The sequence below is a fragment of the Scatophagus argus genome, chromosome 4 (genome assembly GCF_020382885.2).
Source record: "Scatophagus argus isolate fScaArg1 chromosome 4, fScaArg1.pri, whole genome shotgun sequence".
Taxonomy (NCBI): Eukaryota; Metazoa; Chordata; class Actinopteri; family Scatophagidae; genus Scatophagus; species Scatophagus argus.
Window position 1 is genome coordinate 22,363,112 of NC_058496.1, and position 17,504 is coordinate 22,380,615.

Genomic DNA, 17,504 nt, shown 5'->3' on the forward strand with positions numbered 1-17,504 from the left:
ATGACCAAATACCAGCAAAACTAATAACATGCTTTTCAGTCTCTACTAAACTCTACTTTGTGTTTGGTGCTAATTAGCTAATGTGAACATGGTGAACGTCATACCTGCTAAACGCCAGCATGTTAGCATTGTCACTGTGAGCACTTTAGCATGGGGTCTCAGCTCTTTGGTTAGTGACCACAGTGTTGCTCTTACTAATGAACTGAGCTGTAATGCAGCAGAGTTATGCTTTAATACCAGTGTAAATACAGCCTTACAGCTGTGTCTTAGTGGGGCTGTGGTCAGTTTAGTTTGTGGCTGTGTGCAGGTTAGCTGTTAGTTCTCAGGGCTGCCCTGTTTCTGATGATGTGTTTGCTTCTGACCTTTAAACAACTCTGTCCCATCTTCCCTGTCTTACAGAGGCCTGCAGGGAGCTAACACACGCCACACACCACACACACACACACACACAAACAGAAAGAAAGATAGAGGATAGGCAATCTTGCAAAGAGCACACGTGCATGTAAATAGGCTCCTGTTGGAACAGGAATACACACAGTATACATATAAGAATGTGTGCGCACACACACACACACACACACACACACACAGAGGCATCACTGTCTGAGGTTTGGTGGTAATGAGGCCTGTCATCCTTCTACACAGCCTCTCTCCCTCCCTCTTTCTCTTTCTTTCTTTCTTTCTTTTTTCATTGATCCACTAACAGATCCCCAATATAACAACTAGCATTCACTGTGGGAGCCTCCTTTTCCTCTCCTCCTCCTCCTCAAAATGCATCCCTCCGGACCATTTAAAAACCTACCACCACTTTCTCTCTCTCTCTCTCTCTCTCTCTCTCTCTCTCTCTCTCTCTCTCTCTCTCCTCCACCTCTCTGTCTCTTTCTCTCTGTGTCTCTCTATCGCTTTCTATTTCTCTCTGCTGGTTCGTCGGGTTCAGACAGTCTTGTTATATCGCCTGACAAACAGAGAGGGGTTTCTCCGCAGCATGCTGAGGAGAGGTGGAGGATGTTTAAGGTGGTAGTTTGTCCATCTGTGCGTCCAGCTCACCAGGTGGTCCTGTGGAAAAATAAAACAACAAGAGCCAGAAAACATCGACTCAGCTGAGATGTTTCAAATAGTAGAGGGGATCAGAAAATCACATTTCTCAGAGAATTTGTGCCACTGTTTACATTTTACATGCTTACTGGCCCATCTAAAGCAACCTTCAGTGCTTTTAAGAGTTTAAGACAGACAGTAGGGTTTTACAAATATAAATTATAATAATTATAAATTACATCGGGCCCGCATATAATTTTGCGTGATGTGCTGGATTTGAAACCACTAAAACAATCCTCTTCAAAAGACAAAGTAAAAGCTAATTGTTAGGAAGTGTTGGTGTAAATTTAAATGTTACTGCACACAGAGAGTGTGTTGATATAATATGTAACCAAAAACTAAAGCAAAGAGATTAATAGCTAAAATACTGAGTAGCAGAAAAGCACGAGATACGAAGAAATGTTTTCACTGGTTATTTTTTACATTAGTCAGTGAAATGTTTCTTCCTTCACAACATTTTAAAATGTCTGTGTGTTTCCAGGAAAAAAAGACAAATCTGATTCAAGCTTTAATTTGATAATAGGTTTAATACTTTTAATTAAACTATAATAAATTTAATTTTTCATCAATTTTTCTACAAACATGCAAAAATGTTCAAAAATGTCCTCGCACATACCTTTTCTTTGTAACTGGGTCATTCAGTCATAGTGATTCATTTGTTCAAATGTGTACTTCTTTAACAATTTAACAAAATTGTAGCTTTGATCATCTTTAATTATTGCAAAAACTTTTAAAAACAGTATGGACTAGCTGGGGACCTTTGTTGTTTTTTTCTCTCCCTTGTTTCATTGTCCTTCCACCATTGCTGCCAATAATATGAAAAATAAAACTGCAAATTTTAGGCGTATTTGTCAGAATAAAGAAGGATCCAATTTAACTTTGTTTTGTGCCTGCACAACATTTCTTTCACTGAATGAAACAGTACATTTTTAAACCATGCTGAGCTCACAGTTGGTCAGGATGGATGGAAAGTGTACAACATCCAGGACTCTCACACCTGAACCCAGGGTTTGATTCCCATTTCTGGTTTAGGCAACAAAAGAAAATTTTTGCTTAAAAGTTAATCAAAAAAAAATAATAATAAAATAAGATCTGGTTGTGAAATACTGACATTTAATCTTAAAGTTTTGTGTACATGGACAAAAATTTTCCACATTTAACATTTTTGTACTGTCACAAAATATAGAGAATTTGTATCCATGTACACTCCAGAACCCTCGAGAGCCTTGGGCTGCTCAGCTGTTTGACATTAACAGGAGTCAGAAGTGAAAGTCTGGATTATTCTCTTAATTTGTGGAGATCTGACTTTTCAGAAGAGCGAGTGTGTTGAGTGGACGGCGGTGATATATTTCACTGTTTTCTGTTGACTTCCTGTCTTCCTCCAGAGATTTCTGCTCCAATCTGACCTTTGTGTTCAGAGATGTTTTCCTCCCCTGTGTGTGTTTGAGTGTGATGGTGTGAGTGTATCTGTTCATCTGTTTGTATTTGTGTGTTTGTGTGTTGTAGAACAGGGGAAAACAAATCACCCGCTGTAGTTCTCATTAGCAGCAGTTTTGTGTCAGTGCTGTGAGATCAGCTGTCAGCTCTCGGCCTTCCTCTGCAGCTTCACCTTTTACCGACAATAATTACACCGTTTAACGCCAGCGCTTCTCAAACAGTGGCCTGCAGACCCAAAACTGGTTCAAATGAGTGACTTAAGAGGGTCTCTGCATTATTCAGGAGAAAGGATGAATGAGTGTTTAGATTATTTTCTCATCAAGCAGGTTTGTTAACTGTAACACCAAATGGCTTCCACCATTGAGCAGTGATGGCTCCAATGTGGTTCTGATGTTCAGTGGAAATGTTTGGGACAAGCTGGACAATGTATTCCATCACATCTCAAAAACTGCTCAGGAACATCTCAAAGACCACCACAACGGCCTGCAGACTCCCCAGATCCCAACCTGATCGAGAATCTGTGGGATACACAGGAACAAGCCGAATCCACCTTCCCACCAGGTATATTTTGAGTGTGGGTGTCTGTGTGTGTGCATAAATTGGCTTCACGTTCCTGTTTACAGTTCATTTAGATATGAGTAATTATTGCAGTACCCCACATCATCTTTTACCTGAATGTCCTGAATCACATATATTATAATCTATGTGTACAATAAAGCTGATAAGATTTAGAAATGCATATGTTTCTATAAGTTTTCCTTCAGCTGCCATTTTCTCCCCTTAAGCAAATCTTTTGGAAAACATTAAGTACTTGGTTATGTATGTCTCTCTCTTGTTTTCTCACCATCTCAGTCACTCGTTTCTGTAATAACAAAGAATATTCAGAAATCTGGATCAGATGTTTACATGCCACAGAATCCTGGTTTCTATTGGAGTATTCAAGGAATAATATTAAGGTTTCTGAAACTAGGACATGATTACATCAGTAGCACATAACCATGATAGCAGTGTGCATGTGAACACACTCTGACAGACCCGCCCAGTAAGAGTTGGGGATAGGGTGGCATGGTAATGTTTTATTCAAATTTCTGTTCTGAGGTCACTTATTTTAAACGTCAGTGTAGCTGATCACACAGAACAGCTGCTGTCATTAAATTGTATTTAAACTTAAATTAATAAATCCTGAGAAAAGAATTGAATGGCAGTGGATTGAAACACAGCCAGGTAACATGTAAGAAACAAGTCCATCTCAAACAGCAAATCTAAATTTACCTCATATATTATGCACACTTACATACTATAGATATTTCCAGTTCACAGTAATGAAATGGTGCAGCAGGTTATTTTATTCATCACTGACATTTGTTAAATATGTGAAACTGCAGATTACTGTCAACTGCAAAATTTATTTTATAACTGATTCCTGCATTATCCTGCATTGTCCTGCATACAGTGCAGCTATAATGTGTGGATAACATAAGAAAATATCACAGTTATTCCCTGAAACTCAGCCAAACACTCTTATGTGACATTTGCTGTCTTAAGCAGTTGATAAGGATCAGCTGACGGCTGCATTAAACAAATGGCAGTCAGAAACAGATCACAGACACCAAAATAACTTGTGTAAGATTGCTTTGCAACAGCATATTGTTTATTGTAGAAAATACGCTTGTTGGCACTCTTCTTCTGCTGTTTTTATAAATAAGGAAAACAGAGCTTTTGATATGTTTGTCAAAGAGGTTTTAAATGTTGCATTAACTTCACTGACATGAGGAATATCAGTCAGAACTTTCTCAGATTATAATGCTACAGTGACAGTTTCAGGTTAACTGAAATCACAACATTAAAAAGGAAACAACAAAAAATAATACATTAACAGTCAGAATAAGTTCACTGACCCGGGACAGTCAGCAACAACACAACTCTATCACAGCGCACAACATTTAAAATCATTACTGAGAGGACACCAACGGCATTAGTACAGTATTAATACCCACAGAACATTTTCCTCCTGTGCCGTTCATGCTGTAATTTTTGCAAACATGATATGATGCATATGCATCAGGAGGAAAAGATAATTCATCAGAGCAATAAAACAGAAATATTCAAATATAGTAATATAAAGTGCTAGAATGGCATTTGACACTTTTTCAACTTTTTTTGACACAGTTTTTTGCATATGTTTGTTAACAGATATTTATGATTAGATGCATAGAAAGTGCAAGCAACTTTTGGCGAATAAAGAATAATTTGGCTATAAGATATTCATGAGGAGCTACATAGTTCTGTAAGTGCAAGTTTCTATTATATAAGTCATGTTTGAAGTCACAGTTTCTTATTTAGTCTGATACGAGTTTCAGGGATGATGCTAACTGGCACCATCCGCTAAATATGTAAGTCCACTAATGTATAAAACATTTAACATGAACCACAGTACTGAATATAGTACATCAAACTGACAATAGTCCTGTGTGCATACAATGGGTTACTATCGGCTGAAAACCTCATATTTCCAGGTTTTGGTGTCTGTATTACATCCTTACCTATTAGATGTCATGAATGAACACCACATAAATGTGAATGGATCAGTAAATCCACATCTGAGCACATCAAAGTTTAAAATTTGGCACACAACACTGAGAAAAGTTTATACGTTTTTCACCTGACCATAGAAAATATTATTACACGTCAATGTTTGTGTTTTCCTTTGCTGTCTTTTATAGGGTGACCAGCTGACCTGAAAAAGTCAGGACAGTCAGAAACTACAAGCAGTTGTCTAAATTAACACAGAATTCAGTCCTGTTTTTCCCCCAAAAATTGACTAAATTCAAGCTGTAAGTTATAACTGTTTAGCTATAGTCTCATAAAACATTAAATGATAATCTTCATGAAGCACAGACTGACACTGTTTCAACTCTCTGCTGGGGACTGCAGGGTAGCTTTTTAAAGAGAGAGGCTGTTGTAGTTTTACTTGCCATCAACAGCAGTGCTGTAGGCAGGCAGACAGCCATGCAGGAGTGAGCTGACTCATGTTATGCAGATCTATGTGATAGTCACCACACTGATAAAATGAATAAAATACAATGAATTTTATGAGAGACAAATAGGTTAATTATTTAGGCACCATAACATATATTAAAATCATTATACTGCTTTTTCCTGATGAGCGACATTTTAACGAAAACAATTAATTTTAGTGTCGGATTTTGACTTGTTTGATGAAAGATGACACGTGTTGAATGTATGAGAAATGTACATGAGGTCAGGCCCACCCACAACAAAAACCAAACAAACAAACAAAAAAAATCTTTCTTCAATTCACAGACAATTGTTAGACAGCAGCCTGTGATATGTTCTGTTAATAACTTAATGGAAAACATCTGTTTCTTATCCGCATACAGTAAATATTGATCAGACGTCATGTTCCTCTCTACCTAGTTAAATTGCTGTTGCTTACTATCGCGGGAGAAAACTTAAAAGACTTTGTATATAGCTGAATCAGGTCCAAAAGTTTCTTTCATTTGAAAAAAAAAATGGAATTGAAAATTTTGAACTTTGAAAAATACAACATTGTAATCAAACTAAAAATAAGTGTAGGAAAAGTGTTTTTTAGTTTAAATGTCATTTTTAGTCAGTTCCAAAATTCTTTTGAATAAATGATCTATTTTAAATGTTCACTTTCACATATATTTCAATATGTAAGGTCTTATGTTTTTCAGTTGCAGATTATGTTTTTTCTTCTTTTTTTTACAGTTTCAAATCTTTTTTTCGGTTTCAGATCTTTTGTTCACTTTCAGGTCTCATTTTTTCAGTTTCAAACTTTTGGCCCGGATCTGGCGTGAGGGTGTGGCACCAGCTGAGAGCAGAGTGGAACCATGAGTGACAGCGAAACAAAGAAAGCTAAGGACCTTCCTCTATCGTGTTGCCTTCAGGGAACATAAGTACTGTGAGAAGTATGACTGCACACTTGCTATACAGCGTATTCACATTATGAGCGGTCCAAAAACTGACGCCATTGATAAGGTTCTGTTTAGCAAACAGTTTCAAGACCGTATAAGAGCAATAAACTGTTCCTGATTGCCCAGTTCAACAGCCACATTTAACATTTGACATTTCCCACTTCCACATGCAACTGTGAATGCAGCGAAGTTTTTGCTAGCAATGGCGCCTGCACCACCAGGAAAACCGGCAGGTTGAAATGTCTGTGTGGACAAAATCACAAAATTTTTTGAATAGATACTCTGAGAACTTATCCCAAATGTTACAATGATGGGTAATTTTTGTAACATAAGAGCATACCTTAATGGGAATTTACTAAAGCTGGAAATTAAGCATAGGACTAGCAGAGTTTATGTTAGCCGGCATACGGGGCTACTGGCCAGTGTCATGCATTGTTGTCTGGCAGATGAATACATCAAACAGCCAAAATGTCCAGAAGAAAACATGTCAAATAAATAGGTCCTTGTGTGATGAATAAAATATGTTCACAACTGAAAGAATAACTGGGACCTTAAAGTCCCATGTAATTAATTGATACGAACAAAAATCTTTGAAATTGGTGAATTATTGATCGAGAACAGGGTACTTGACAATTGCAACCAGACTCTATTAAAAAAAACAGTAATTTTTATTACGCAGAACACAGGAGTTGCGGGAGTATCCCTGCCTTGATCGGTTAGTTTGTGTTATTGTGAGACTATAAGTCGTCAAAGAAGTTTTCAGATCATTTACACAAGCAAAAGTACCACATGTTATCTAACAGACCGAGGCAGCGGTGTATCAACAACTCCTCTGTTCTGTGGGGTTAAATTACTGTTTTTGTCAATGGAGTCTTGATTCAAGTCAACTTAAATAATTTAATCAAGCCAGTACAATAATTCAAGCCAAGTTTGTTTGACAAAAACAGTGATTGATCGAGGCAGGGAAACTCCAGAAACTCCTGTGTTCTGCACAGTAAAATTACTGTTTTGGTTAATGTAGTCTGGTTGCGATTGCCAAGTACCCTGTTCTCGATCAATAATTCACAGATTCCAAAGATTTTCTGTTTGTATCAATCATTTACATGGGACAATAAGGTCCCAGTTATCTTTTCAGTTGTGAACATATTTTATTCGTCACACAATGACCTATTCATTTAGCATATTTTTCATCTTTGGTCGTTTGATGTATTCATCTGCCGGAAAACAATGCATGACACCAGCCAGTAACCACATAAACCGGTAAATGTACACTCTGCTAGTCCTATGCTTAGTTTCCAGCTTTAGCAAATTCCCATTAAGGTATGCTCCTATATTCCTCCTAATTACCCATCATTATAACATTTGGGATAATTTCTCAGAGTATCTATTCAAAACATTTCGTTATTTTGTCCACACAGGCACTTCAACCTGCTGGTTGTCCTGGTGGTGCAGGCGCCATCGCTAGCAAAAACTTCGCTGCATTCACAGTTGCATGTGTGGGAAATGTCAAATGTTAAATGTGGCTGTTGAACAGCAATATCAGGCATAGTTTATTGCTCTTATACTGTGATTTGTGCCAAGTTCGGTTTAAAACCGTTTGCTAAACAGAACTTTATCAATTCAGTTTCTTCACTGCCCATAATGTGAATATGGTGTATAGAAAGTGTGGAGTCATACTTGTCACAGTGAAGGCAACATTATAGAGGAAGGTCCTCAGCCTTCTTTGTAATGCTGTCACTCATGATTGCATGCCCCTATCAGCTGATGTCACGCCGGGACCAAAAGTTTGAAACTGAAAAGAGAGATACAAAACCGAAAAAAAAAAAAAAAAAAGAAACCGAAAAAAATAAGATTTGAAATTGTAAGAAAAGAAGGTGAATCTGAAAACATGAAATCTGCAACTGAACGACCTCAAAGATGGAAATATCTATGGAAGTGAAAGTGAAAACTGAAAATAGATAATGTATTCAAAAGAATTTCAGAACTGAAGTTATATTACAAAAAAAAAAAAAAAAACTTTTCCAACACGTATTTTTAGTTTGAGTACAATGTTGTATTTTTCAAAGTTCAAAATTGAAATTTCAACTTTCAATTTCAAATCTTTATTTAAATTAAATTGGCCCTGATTTGGCTCCATAAGTTTGTTAGTGTATGTTACAGCTAAATTTTAACATAGATTTAGCAATAAACATTAAGCATCTTTAGCATGTTAGCAGTTGAGCATGTTAGGATGTCGCGCTTCACGCTGGGGTTGGGTTTGGTTATGGAACCGCAATATATTTTCGATGCCATACATTTGTAGTGCAGAGTACGTACTAAAACCTTCCAGCTAGTTTACTGAAAACAGGAATTGAATGCTTGGTCAGAGTCTTGGTCTTGTTTACTGTTTGATCAAATATCTCCTGATTGAAAACATAATTTCTGATCATATTTATCTGTACTTTATTTTTACCTGTTCGTGTTAAGACAAAATTAAACACTAACAAATTTGCTATTTGTTTTGTTAGATAGAAAACAGAAAAACAAGTTTATATACTTTAAAGTACGAAAACTGTATTTTTTTGGTATCTGTTTCAGTACTGTATTAGCCCTGCTATCAAATAAAAATTTCAGACAATACCCAGCCCTGCAACAGTGAATATGTTAACATGCAAAAGTAATAATATGAAAATGTGAATTTGGCAAACAGCAAAATGAAAGCAAAGACTTCTGATTTATCTCCATTATAGTAACCACAACTATTAATGCTGGCATTCACCAGCCCTCCACCTCCACTACGAAGGGCTCTTTAACCGGGATCCTGCCGCTGTTTACGATCACACACTCGGTGTACGGCAGGTTCCTGTCGTTGGTGTCCTGAAGCTCGATGGTGTGAACCACAGACTGCCAGAGGAGACAAATAGGAGCAGGTTGGATGCACTCAGTGCAAATGGAAAAAAATTCATGTATTATCAGCAGGTGGGTTATTTCTCCATAACTGCACAATCCCGTCCTATAACCCACCAAGGACAACGTACATGATGGTCATGTTAATTTTGACAGATTCTTTTGTTGACATTTCACTTTGACAATGACATTTCGTAACTCTGGGGTTTTGGAGCCCAGAATTACACACGTATTCATCTCCAACTTTCCACTACTCTCATGCCTGCACACTGGACCCACAGCCTGCCCTGCACTCCCTGTTCGGTCTGCACTCCACTTAGAGGACTCTTCTAGTTTGGTTTAGTCACAGATGGAAGCTCGGGAGCTCTGAAATTTAGCACTTTAAGGAATCCATCAGTTTCTTCACAAATTTTAGTTGTAATTCAGACCTGGCTCATGGCAATTATAATTTTACCAGCATTTGACAACTTCAGCTCCCATGATACTTTACATTATGTCTATGACTACTAATGAGAACTCTAGCTGAATGCCAAAGTTACATTTTGATGAAAAATACTCAGCAAAAGATACACATTTTTGTGCTGTTTTCAGCCGAATTTTGTGACTCAAGTTTATGACTTGAAAACAACTAAAAATATCTCCATGACTGTCATCTCCATCCACTGATGAAGGCCACGAAATACTGCCGAAAGTCACAGTCAGTGCTATAGAGAATTTTTTTGGCATCTGCTGTTTCAGTGGTCAATAATGAAGTTTAAGGAAATGTTTATCTGGTTAGCAACCTTTGTCATTTGTCCTCAGATTCAAGACTTTACTATTGATAACAATAGCTAGCCAACAACAATGTCAATAGCACAACAAACTTATATTCTTCTTTGCAGATAAAGTGTCTGAGGGTCCACCCACCATCCCATCCAGGACTTTGCCAAAAACCACGTGTTTCCCATCCAACCATGGTGCTTTGGTAGCCAGGATGAAGAACTGCGATCCGTTGGTGTCTGGACCAGCGTTTGCCATACTCACCTGGTACATGAACACAAACACACACACTGTTCTTCATTTGATACGTCAAGATGTCATCACTTGGACTTTTGTTTAGGTTTTAGTGCCCTCACTGATCCCCCAATAAAGAATTCCCTCGGTGAAAAAAAAAGGAATAAAAGTGAATTTTATGTCAGAAACAGGTACAGAGACGCGTGTGCTCACCCAGCCTGCTCCTAAATGCTTCAGTTTGAAGTTTTCATCTGCAAAAGTTGTTCCATAAATGCTGTGACCTACACATAAGAAGAATTAGGTCACTTTAAAATAGTGACAAATTTTGTATAAAAATCTAAAATCTAGAAAAATACATTACAAGACAAAAGAAAAAACAGTTTACAATCTCTAATTTTCTTTCTATATCTTATCTTTTTGTGCTGTGTAAAGTTGAGAAAGTTAACATTCGTACAAAGTGCTATACTGATCTTTAGGGCGCAAAAGGCACTTTAACACTGACTAATGTACTTGACAGCATTATGTGCGAAACAGAAGGTGTGCGTGTAGTTGTATTTTGGTGAAAGAAATATGGAACACACTGAACATCTAAAGGAAAGCAGAGAAGTGAAATACACTTCAGGAGGAGTTTTCAAAGTTTTCTATTCAGTCAACAAGCCTACAAAAAGTGATCTGACGTATTTAGCAGAGTATCACTGTGAGTCTCATTCCCACCACCAGTTCCATCTCCAGCTGTGAAGTCTCCCCCCTGGATCATGAAGTCCTTGATGACTCTGTGGAACTTTGTCCCTTTGTAGCCATAACCTTTCTGCAGAGACAAACAAGAAACTCAGTGTTTTGTCATTTGCGAAAATTAGATACCATGTTGGTGACATACGGTCAGTGTGTGTCTGTGTGTGTGCGTGTGTGCAGGCATGTGTGTGTTTGTATACAGCATCAGCCTACCTCTCCTGTTGCCAGGGCGACAAAGTTATTGACAGTGAGAGGGACGACCTCCCCAAAAAGGCCGATGACGATCCGCCCCACCTCATGACCTGCCACCGTAATGTCAAAAAACACCTGGACACACACACATAAACACACAAAGAAATGTCAGTCAATCAGACAACATTCATGTGAGTACTTTTACTTCATTTTACTTGCATTTTTCTACTGCCACTCCTTGACATTTACAAAGAAACACTGAACTTCTAACTGTGACTTTTGATAATGAATTACATTTAACTGCAAATTAAGCAGCAGTGGAAAGTAACTGAGTGCTAAGCACTGTATGATAGTTTTAAGGTATTTGTACTGCACTTGAGTATTTCCATTTTATACTACTTTCTACTTCTACTTCACAACAATTCAGAGAGAAAGTGTTTGCTCCACTGCATTAATCTGACGGACTTGGTTACTTTCCAGATACAGGTTGACGTGGAATCAGACAACTTTTTCTTGTGGTATAAATGTTGCTAACATTACCAGTTCTGGTTGTCTGAGCAACAGTGGTGCCAACATCAACACATTATGGGTATCAAATGTAGACTTAAAAGTGACCAAAAAAAAGGTATTGGTATCAATTTAAGGATACAGCTATTGGTACTGCCAATACTCCCAGCCCATTGCTGCTTTTATTGAAGTACAAGGGTGCTTCTTTCTCCACTGTGAAGTAATCATATCCTGTCAGAAGTCCACAATCTGTCTCAACATTCTTAACTACTTTCTGATTTTAAGAACACATATACATGTCCATCAAAACTAAACAAGTGGAACAGAAGTTCTCAGTACCCCACTCTTCCTCAGCCATCATGTCTTCACCTGGGTGCGTGGACAGTAAAGCAGACTGGTGTAAGCAAGTTTCTGACTCAAGGGAACATGAGTTAAAGCTTTTTACTTTCATGTGTAATTATTATTAACACGTGTAGTATAATAATTTTAATCTTTAATGGAACACACACAGGGAAAGTTAATGCATATATAAATATTATGATGATTCACTGTCTTGTGTCTGAATAGTATGACTGATAGAGGCTGTAGAGTATAAGCAAGAGTTCTGCTCAAACAGTGTCAATCACCACCTTGTGAGGACATAATGGCCTGTCTTTAATATCAGTTTTTATTTTAATATCTTCCTAGTCAGGTTTCATAAACACAACCAAGTTTAATTAACACCATTTCATGATAAAAGCAGTTGGACAAGATAATGTACGTAAAGTCTCATCTGAATGGACACGTGTACAGCTGCCTTTGTTTGTGTGTGTGTGTGTGTGTGTGTGTGTGGGGGGGGGGGGGGGGGGGGGCGTCTTGTCACATATTCTAGAAAGATCTGGAAAGACAAGTGTATATTTCCGCATTGGGGTCCTGGCCTCACCCCGCTGACACGTTGTTTTTTAGTTTATGCGCGCGTGTGCGCTCGCGTGTGTTCGACCTGTGTGCGCGTTATTATCCGCGATCCAGCGGCGCGCACAGCTGCCTCGCCATGAGAAGATGCCGATGGTACATAGAGAGGAGACGCGGTTTTGAATTAATGCAAATAAATGCGGCAAATTTCATCACCCACCTTCTCGGTGACTTTCGGTCCTGTCCGTGAAGCCCCGCTGGACACCGACTGCAGACATGCGGCAGAAACGAAAAGGAGAGCGGGTATTATCATCCGGAGCTCCATCTTTAACCGGAGAGAGCGACGACAGGCCTCTGCGGGGAGTATTAACGAGGGGAGTAGAGGAAGAAATCACAGCGAGTCACAGCTGGGAGGCTGGCCGGGCAACAGCGCTCCAAACGCGGCTGCATCCACAGACCACGCCCCCATATGGGGCTGAATCGGGATCAAAGTCCCGCCCACTGGGAGAGGAGAGGAGAGGAAAGGAAAAAAGGGAACATTGAATCGAGGGGGGAGAGACAAGAAAAGGTGAAACAAAATATAGAGACATGAAACAAGGAGATGAAGGGAAAGAAAGAGAGAAATAATTGGAAAATGAAGAAATGCGAACCTGAAGGACATGAGGACAGGAGAAGAGATGAGGAGAGGAATATCAGCGTTAAGGGGAGGGGAAAATAATGAAAAGAGTGAAAGAAAGTAGAGGGAAAAGTTGCAAAATGCAGCATGTAGACTAGGCAGTGTTTAGTACATTTTGCTTACCGTAAGTATAGAACATGTGAAGGGATTTCTGTAGACACTTGGAGCCTATCCCAGCTGACTACGGGCGAGAGGCGGGGTTCACCCTGGACTGGTCACCAGTCAATCGCAGGGCCAACACACAAAGACAGACAACCACACACTCTCACACTCACACCTAGGAGCAATGTAGAGTAGCCAATTAACCTAACGTGCATGGTTTTGGGATTGTGGGAGGAAGGAAGGAGAAATATCACTTGTCACACAGGTAACTAAGTCAGTGGTTCCCAGTCTGTTCATTGGGACCCTGCAAGTGGTCTTGTGATGAACATGAGGGGCTCAGGAGACAGAAGGAAAAACCCTTCGCCCGAGCAACAGATTTGTCTGTAGCCTAAGTCAAACCCCCTCTGGATAAAGGTTACCAGTCCTGTTTGTGTTGACCTTTAACATCCCAAGCTGACAGAAACAGTAACATGAGTGTGTTTGATCATTTGTAATAACAAGCAGAATGCCACACCTGTCAGCCCACACACACCTGGAGGATCATACAAACAGGAGCACATACTGATACTGAATATTAACACAACCCTCTAGCTATTATTATTACCACAAAAAGAAGTCAAGCGGACAAGTTTTAAAACAAGTGTTTTAACAATTCAAATTTCTGCAGCTTCAGAATCAGAATCAGAATTCCTTTATTAATCCCTGGAGGGAAATTCTTGTTGATTTATACAACATGAAGTGTTCACCCAGCATCAAAAACAGCTCCTCCTGTCTGCCGGAGGAACAAATACTTCCAAAGAAGAGATGGAGTCAATCAGTTCAAATTCAGTGCTTTCACACAGATGTACCTCTCTTTTATTTTAAATGACTGATATCCCCTGTGACAGCAGGAAGTATCAGTGCTTTCACCTTGAAGAACACTGCAACCTGAAAAACACAAATCTGTAGGAAACAAACACATAAATACATAATACCTTTAACAAACAGTCATCTGTTATGTTGAAAACAGGATAACTTAATCAGAGTTATGCTTTGTGAATACATCGTTTCAGATTAAATAGAATAAAGAGGGAAAAAAAATATTGTTTTATAGTTTGTACACTTGGGCCACAGTTAGGATTTTAGAATACTGTTTTGAGTAAATTTCTTATAGTCAACATCTGTGAACAAAACTCAAAATAACTTTCTCAGAATATTTTACAAACAGATTACATGTTTGTTATCAGGAAATTATTTTTTAAAAAAAGTGTGCTACTAAAGTGTTGCTATTGAAGGTCTAAATGCTCTTTCAAAACAGCTGTCAGGAATAGACTTTGGTGGAGAAATGTCCATGTGGAGCAGGAAAAATTTTAGATTACTCAGACTATTAAGATTATATATTTGATACATTAATAAAATATCAAGTGTAAAATCACAAATTCAGTTTTTATTCTACAACGAAAACAGGAGCGAAATTATTCTGCAGCTCTGTGGATTTTTATTCTTTCTTCCTGATTGACAAACAAATGCATTTTCTAGCATGCAACGATCAATAATCAGCTGCAGCACTTAGTTTTTAACAATAAACACAGGGATAATGGAGTCCAGACGGGTATTACAGCTTTAAAACACTGCATTAAAAACACCTCAGTTCAGCTCGGCTTCAGCTGCAGGAAATAAAGCTGAAAAAAAAAAGAATATAAGTCCCTGCTGAATACATGTCTATAGAGATGAATTATAATAGTCAGCCTGCCATGACCTTAACACCACAGCCAGGACACACGTACACACACACACATACACACACACACACACACACGGTTATTGGTCTCCTGTCAAAGCAACCCGTCCATTCGTCTTTTCTTCCCGCCATCCGCCGAATTAATTAAGCAGAAATGTAAACCTTTTAATTGAATGTCAAAGCAGGACCTTAACAACGTGCTCCTATGTAAATGAAAGTGACACTGCTGTAAACCTGTGTGTTTATACATATATACAACAGGCTCTCACACCAAGGTTACAGGGGGTTGTGCACGTATAAGTGCGTTTCTGTGTGTGTGTGTGTGTGTGTGTGTGTGTGTGTGTGTGTAAATGAACAGGGGACATGCCAGCATTTTAATTGAATTGCCATCAGTTATGTGCTAACTAACCCTCATGGATTTAAACCAACACAGTCTCATTTAGCACAAATGTGGAGGTGAACCCTTTAAACCTGCTATTTTCCCTTTAAGGCACCTTCCTGCTTTTATGACCATTTAAATCACAAGTATATTCAGGTATACAGTTATAAAGTGGGACCACTATGACATTTTAAAAAAGTGTTAACGTGAGTTTATTTAACTTGTTGTGATTACTGTTGTCTTGCACTGATGTAAACAAGCCTATAACAGCATCAGCAAATATGGACAACTCAAATTAAAGTGCCTGAAACATGGATGAAGTATTTGTTGGCTATTTTTTTAGATGACAGGAAAGAGCACCAAATCGAATCGGGATGCTACAGTTCATGGTCCGACACAGCAGTGACTTTATGTGTCACACTTACTCCCCAGATCTTGACTGCTTCTGTCTGCGAAATGCCTGGAGTGTTGAACAATCACAACACAAGCACTGCGTGTTGTACTTAAGAGTCTGCAGCCACGCTAGCAGCTTTGTTAGGCTGTAGGATCAGCTGTGCATTGAGCTAAATGCTATACAGACGTTCTCACAGTGTCAGTGCTAACCTACTGATGTTCAGCAGGTCAAGCGATTAACATGTTTGCTATCTTCATATCGTGTTTTAACATGCTCATTTTTGCTAATTGGCACTGAACATAAAGCCCAGCTGAGGCTAATGGGGATGTCTATAGTTTTGCAGGAACTTAAACAAAAGTACTGGACAAACTAGAAGATATTGACCTGATGATGGCTTTAAAGGACAAGTTCAGGAGTCACCAAAGTTTTTTCAGCTCATCCTTAGAGGAACATGAATGTTTGAACCAAATTTCTTGACAATCAATCCAAAGGTTGTGAAAATATTTCATGGGTCGACTAACATTGGCATTCTTCTAAAATGACACTCTGCAGCTTTTAAAACAGTTGTTTAAAAGTTTGGGTTTTTTATATATATATATATATATTTTTTTTTCTTATTGTGATGTAATTAGTTGTATCAATGATAGCTCTGTTTAAGGATAATTTTTATTCATTCATCTCTCTTGTATGTAGTTGGCACTGTTATTTACCTTTGTCTTTCTTAAATCTTTTAATAATCGGCAATCACTAAAGTGGGCTTTAAATTTGAACAGCGGAGTTTGATTTGAAATCCGTCTTCATCGTTTTGATAACTGTAATCTCAGTTTAAAGTTGTCCGTGATTGTGTGGAATATGAAGCTCCTGTGAGTGTAAACAGCAGCTCCGCAGTGTTCTCACACGTAGGAATACACCGCTTTGCTAAATGAACTCTTGTTAATATTGTGTTTTTTCTTTTCCTCCAGCCGTCGAAATAATTAGCTTTTGTTGTAGAAAATGATGAATTTGGGCAGTTAATTTATCGATCCGCCAGCTCCTCCGATGTGCTTTGCTTTAGAAAGCCATTAATCAATGGGTGAAAACACCTAATTCTCCGCTTGCCCACCTTTTTTTCCCCATTTTTTGTTTTCTTTCTGTATACTTTCTGTCTGGAACAAAGGATCCCCAGCCACAATATGGAGAAGAACTGTAATTATGGACTAATGATGATAATGAGGATGAGGTGGATAAATAATAGTATATGTACATGTAGAACAAACAGGCTCATACATAAAAATACATGAAAGCAGGTTAAAAAGGGGATAAAGGGGATCAAATTTAGAAGCCAAAGCTGTCAGTTAATGAGGAATGAAGTAAACTCCTAAATAATAATAAAAAAATAACAGTAGAAAAGGTCAGTTAATGCATTTGCAGTCAACTATTAACATACTGCTTTTCTCCTGCTTGACTGGAGTGTGGACGGTACGGTGTTGTGGTGGTTAGCACTGTCACCCCACAGTAAGAGGGTTCTGGGTTCTGTTCTACTGTGTATCTTTGAGATTAGA

General features: G+C 38.4%; 1 protein-coding gene across 2 annotated transcripts; it reads right to left on the minus strand.

Moving 5' to 3' along the window:
• Positions 1–8,556: 8,556 nt before the first annotated feature.
• Positions 8,557–13,217, minus strand: LOC124057483 (peptidyl-prolyl cis-trans isomerase C). 2 transcript variants are annotated; one of them, XM_046385807.1, is made up of 6 exons: positions 12,913–13,214; positions 11,316–11,429; positions 11,085–11,178; positions 10,584–10,651; positions 10,284–10,400; positions 8,559–9,374 (listed from the first exon to the last, which is right to left on the minus strand). In XM_046385807.1, exons 1-6 carry the CDS (start codon positions 13,015–13,017, stop codon positions 9,246–9,248), a joined length of 627 nt encoding a protein of 208 aa, XP_046241763.1. In that variant the 5' UTR covers positions 13,018–13,214; the 3' UTR covers positions 8,559–9,245. The 2 variants fall into 2 exon arrangements, with proteins under 2 accessions (XP_046241764.1, XP_046241763.1); XM_046385808.1 differs by lacking the exon at positions 10,284–10,400 and having other exon boundaries at positions 8,557–9,374; positions 12,913–13,217.
• Between the last annotated feature and the right edge of the window lie 4,287 nt (positions 13,218–17,504).

Bases quoted from the DNA above. Each gene is read 5' to 3' on its own strand.
- LOC124057483 (XM_046385807.1), bottom strand. From the start codon at position 13,017: ATGGAGCTCCGGATGATAATACCCGCTCTCCTTTTCGTTTCTGCCGCA. The intron at 11,430-12,912 runs GTGGGTGATGAA...GTGTGTGTCCAG, and splicing joins GACCGAAAGTCACCGAGAAG to GTGTTTTTTGACATTACGGT. The intron at 9,375-10,283 runs GTGGGTGGACCC...CTCCTCTGGCAG, and splicing joins GCAAAGTCCTGGATGGGATG to TCTGTGGTTCACACCATCGA.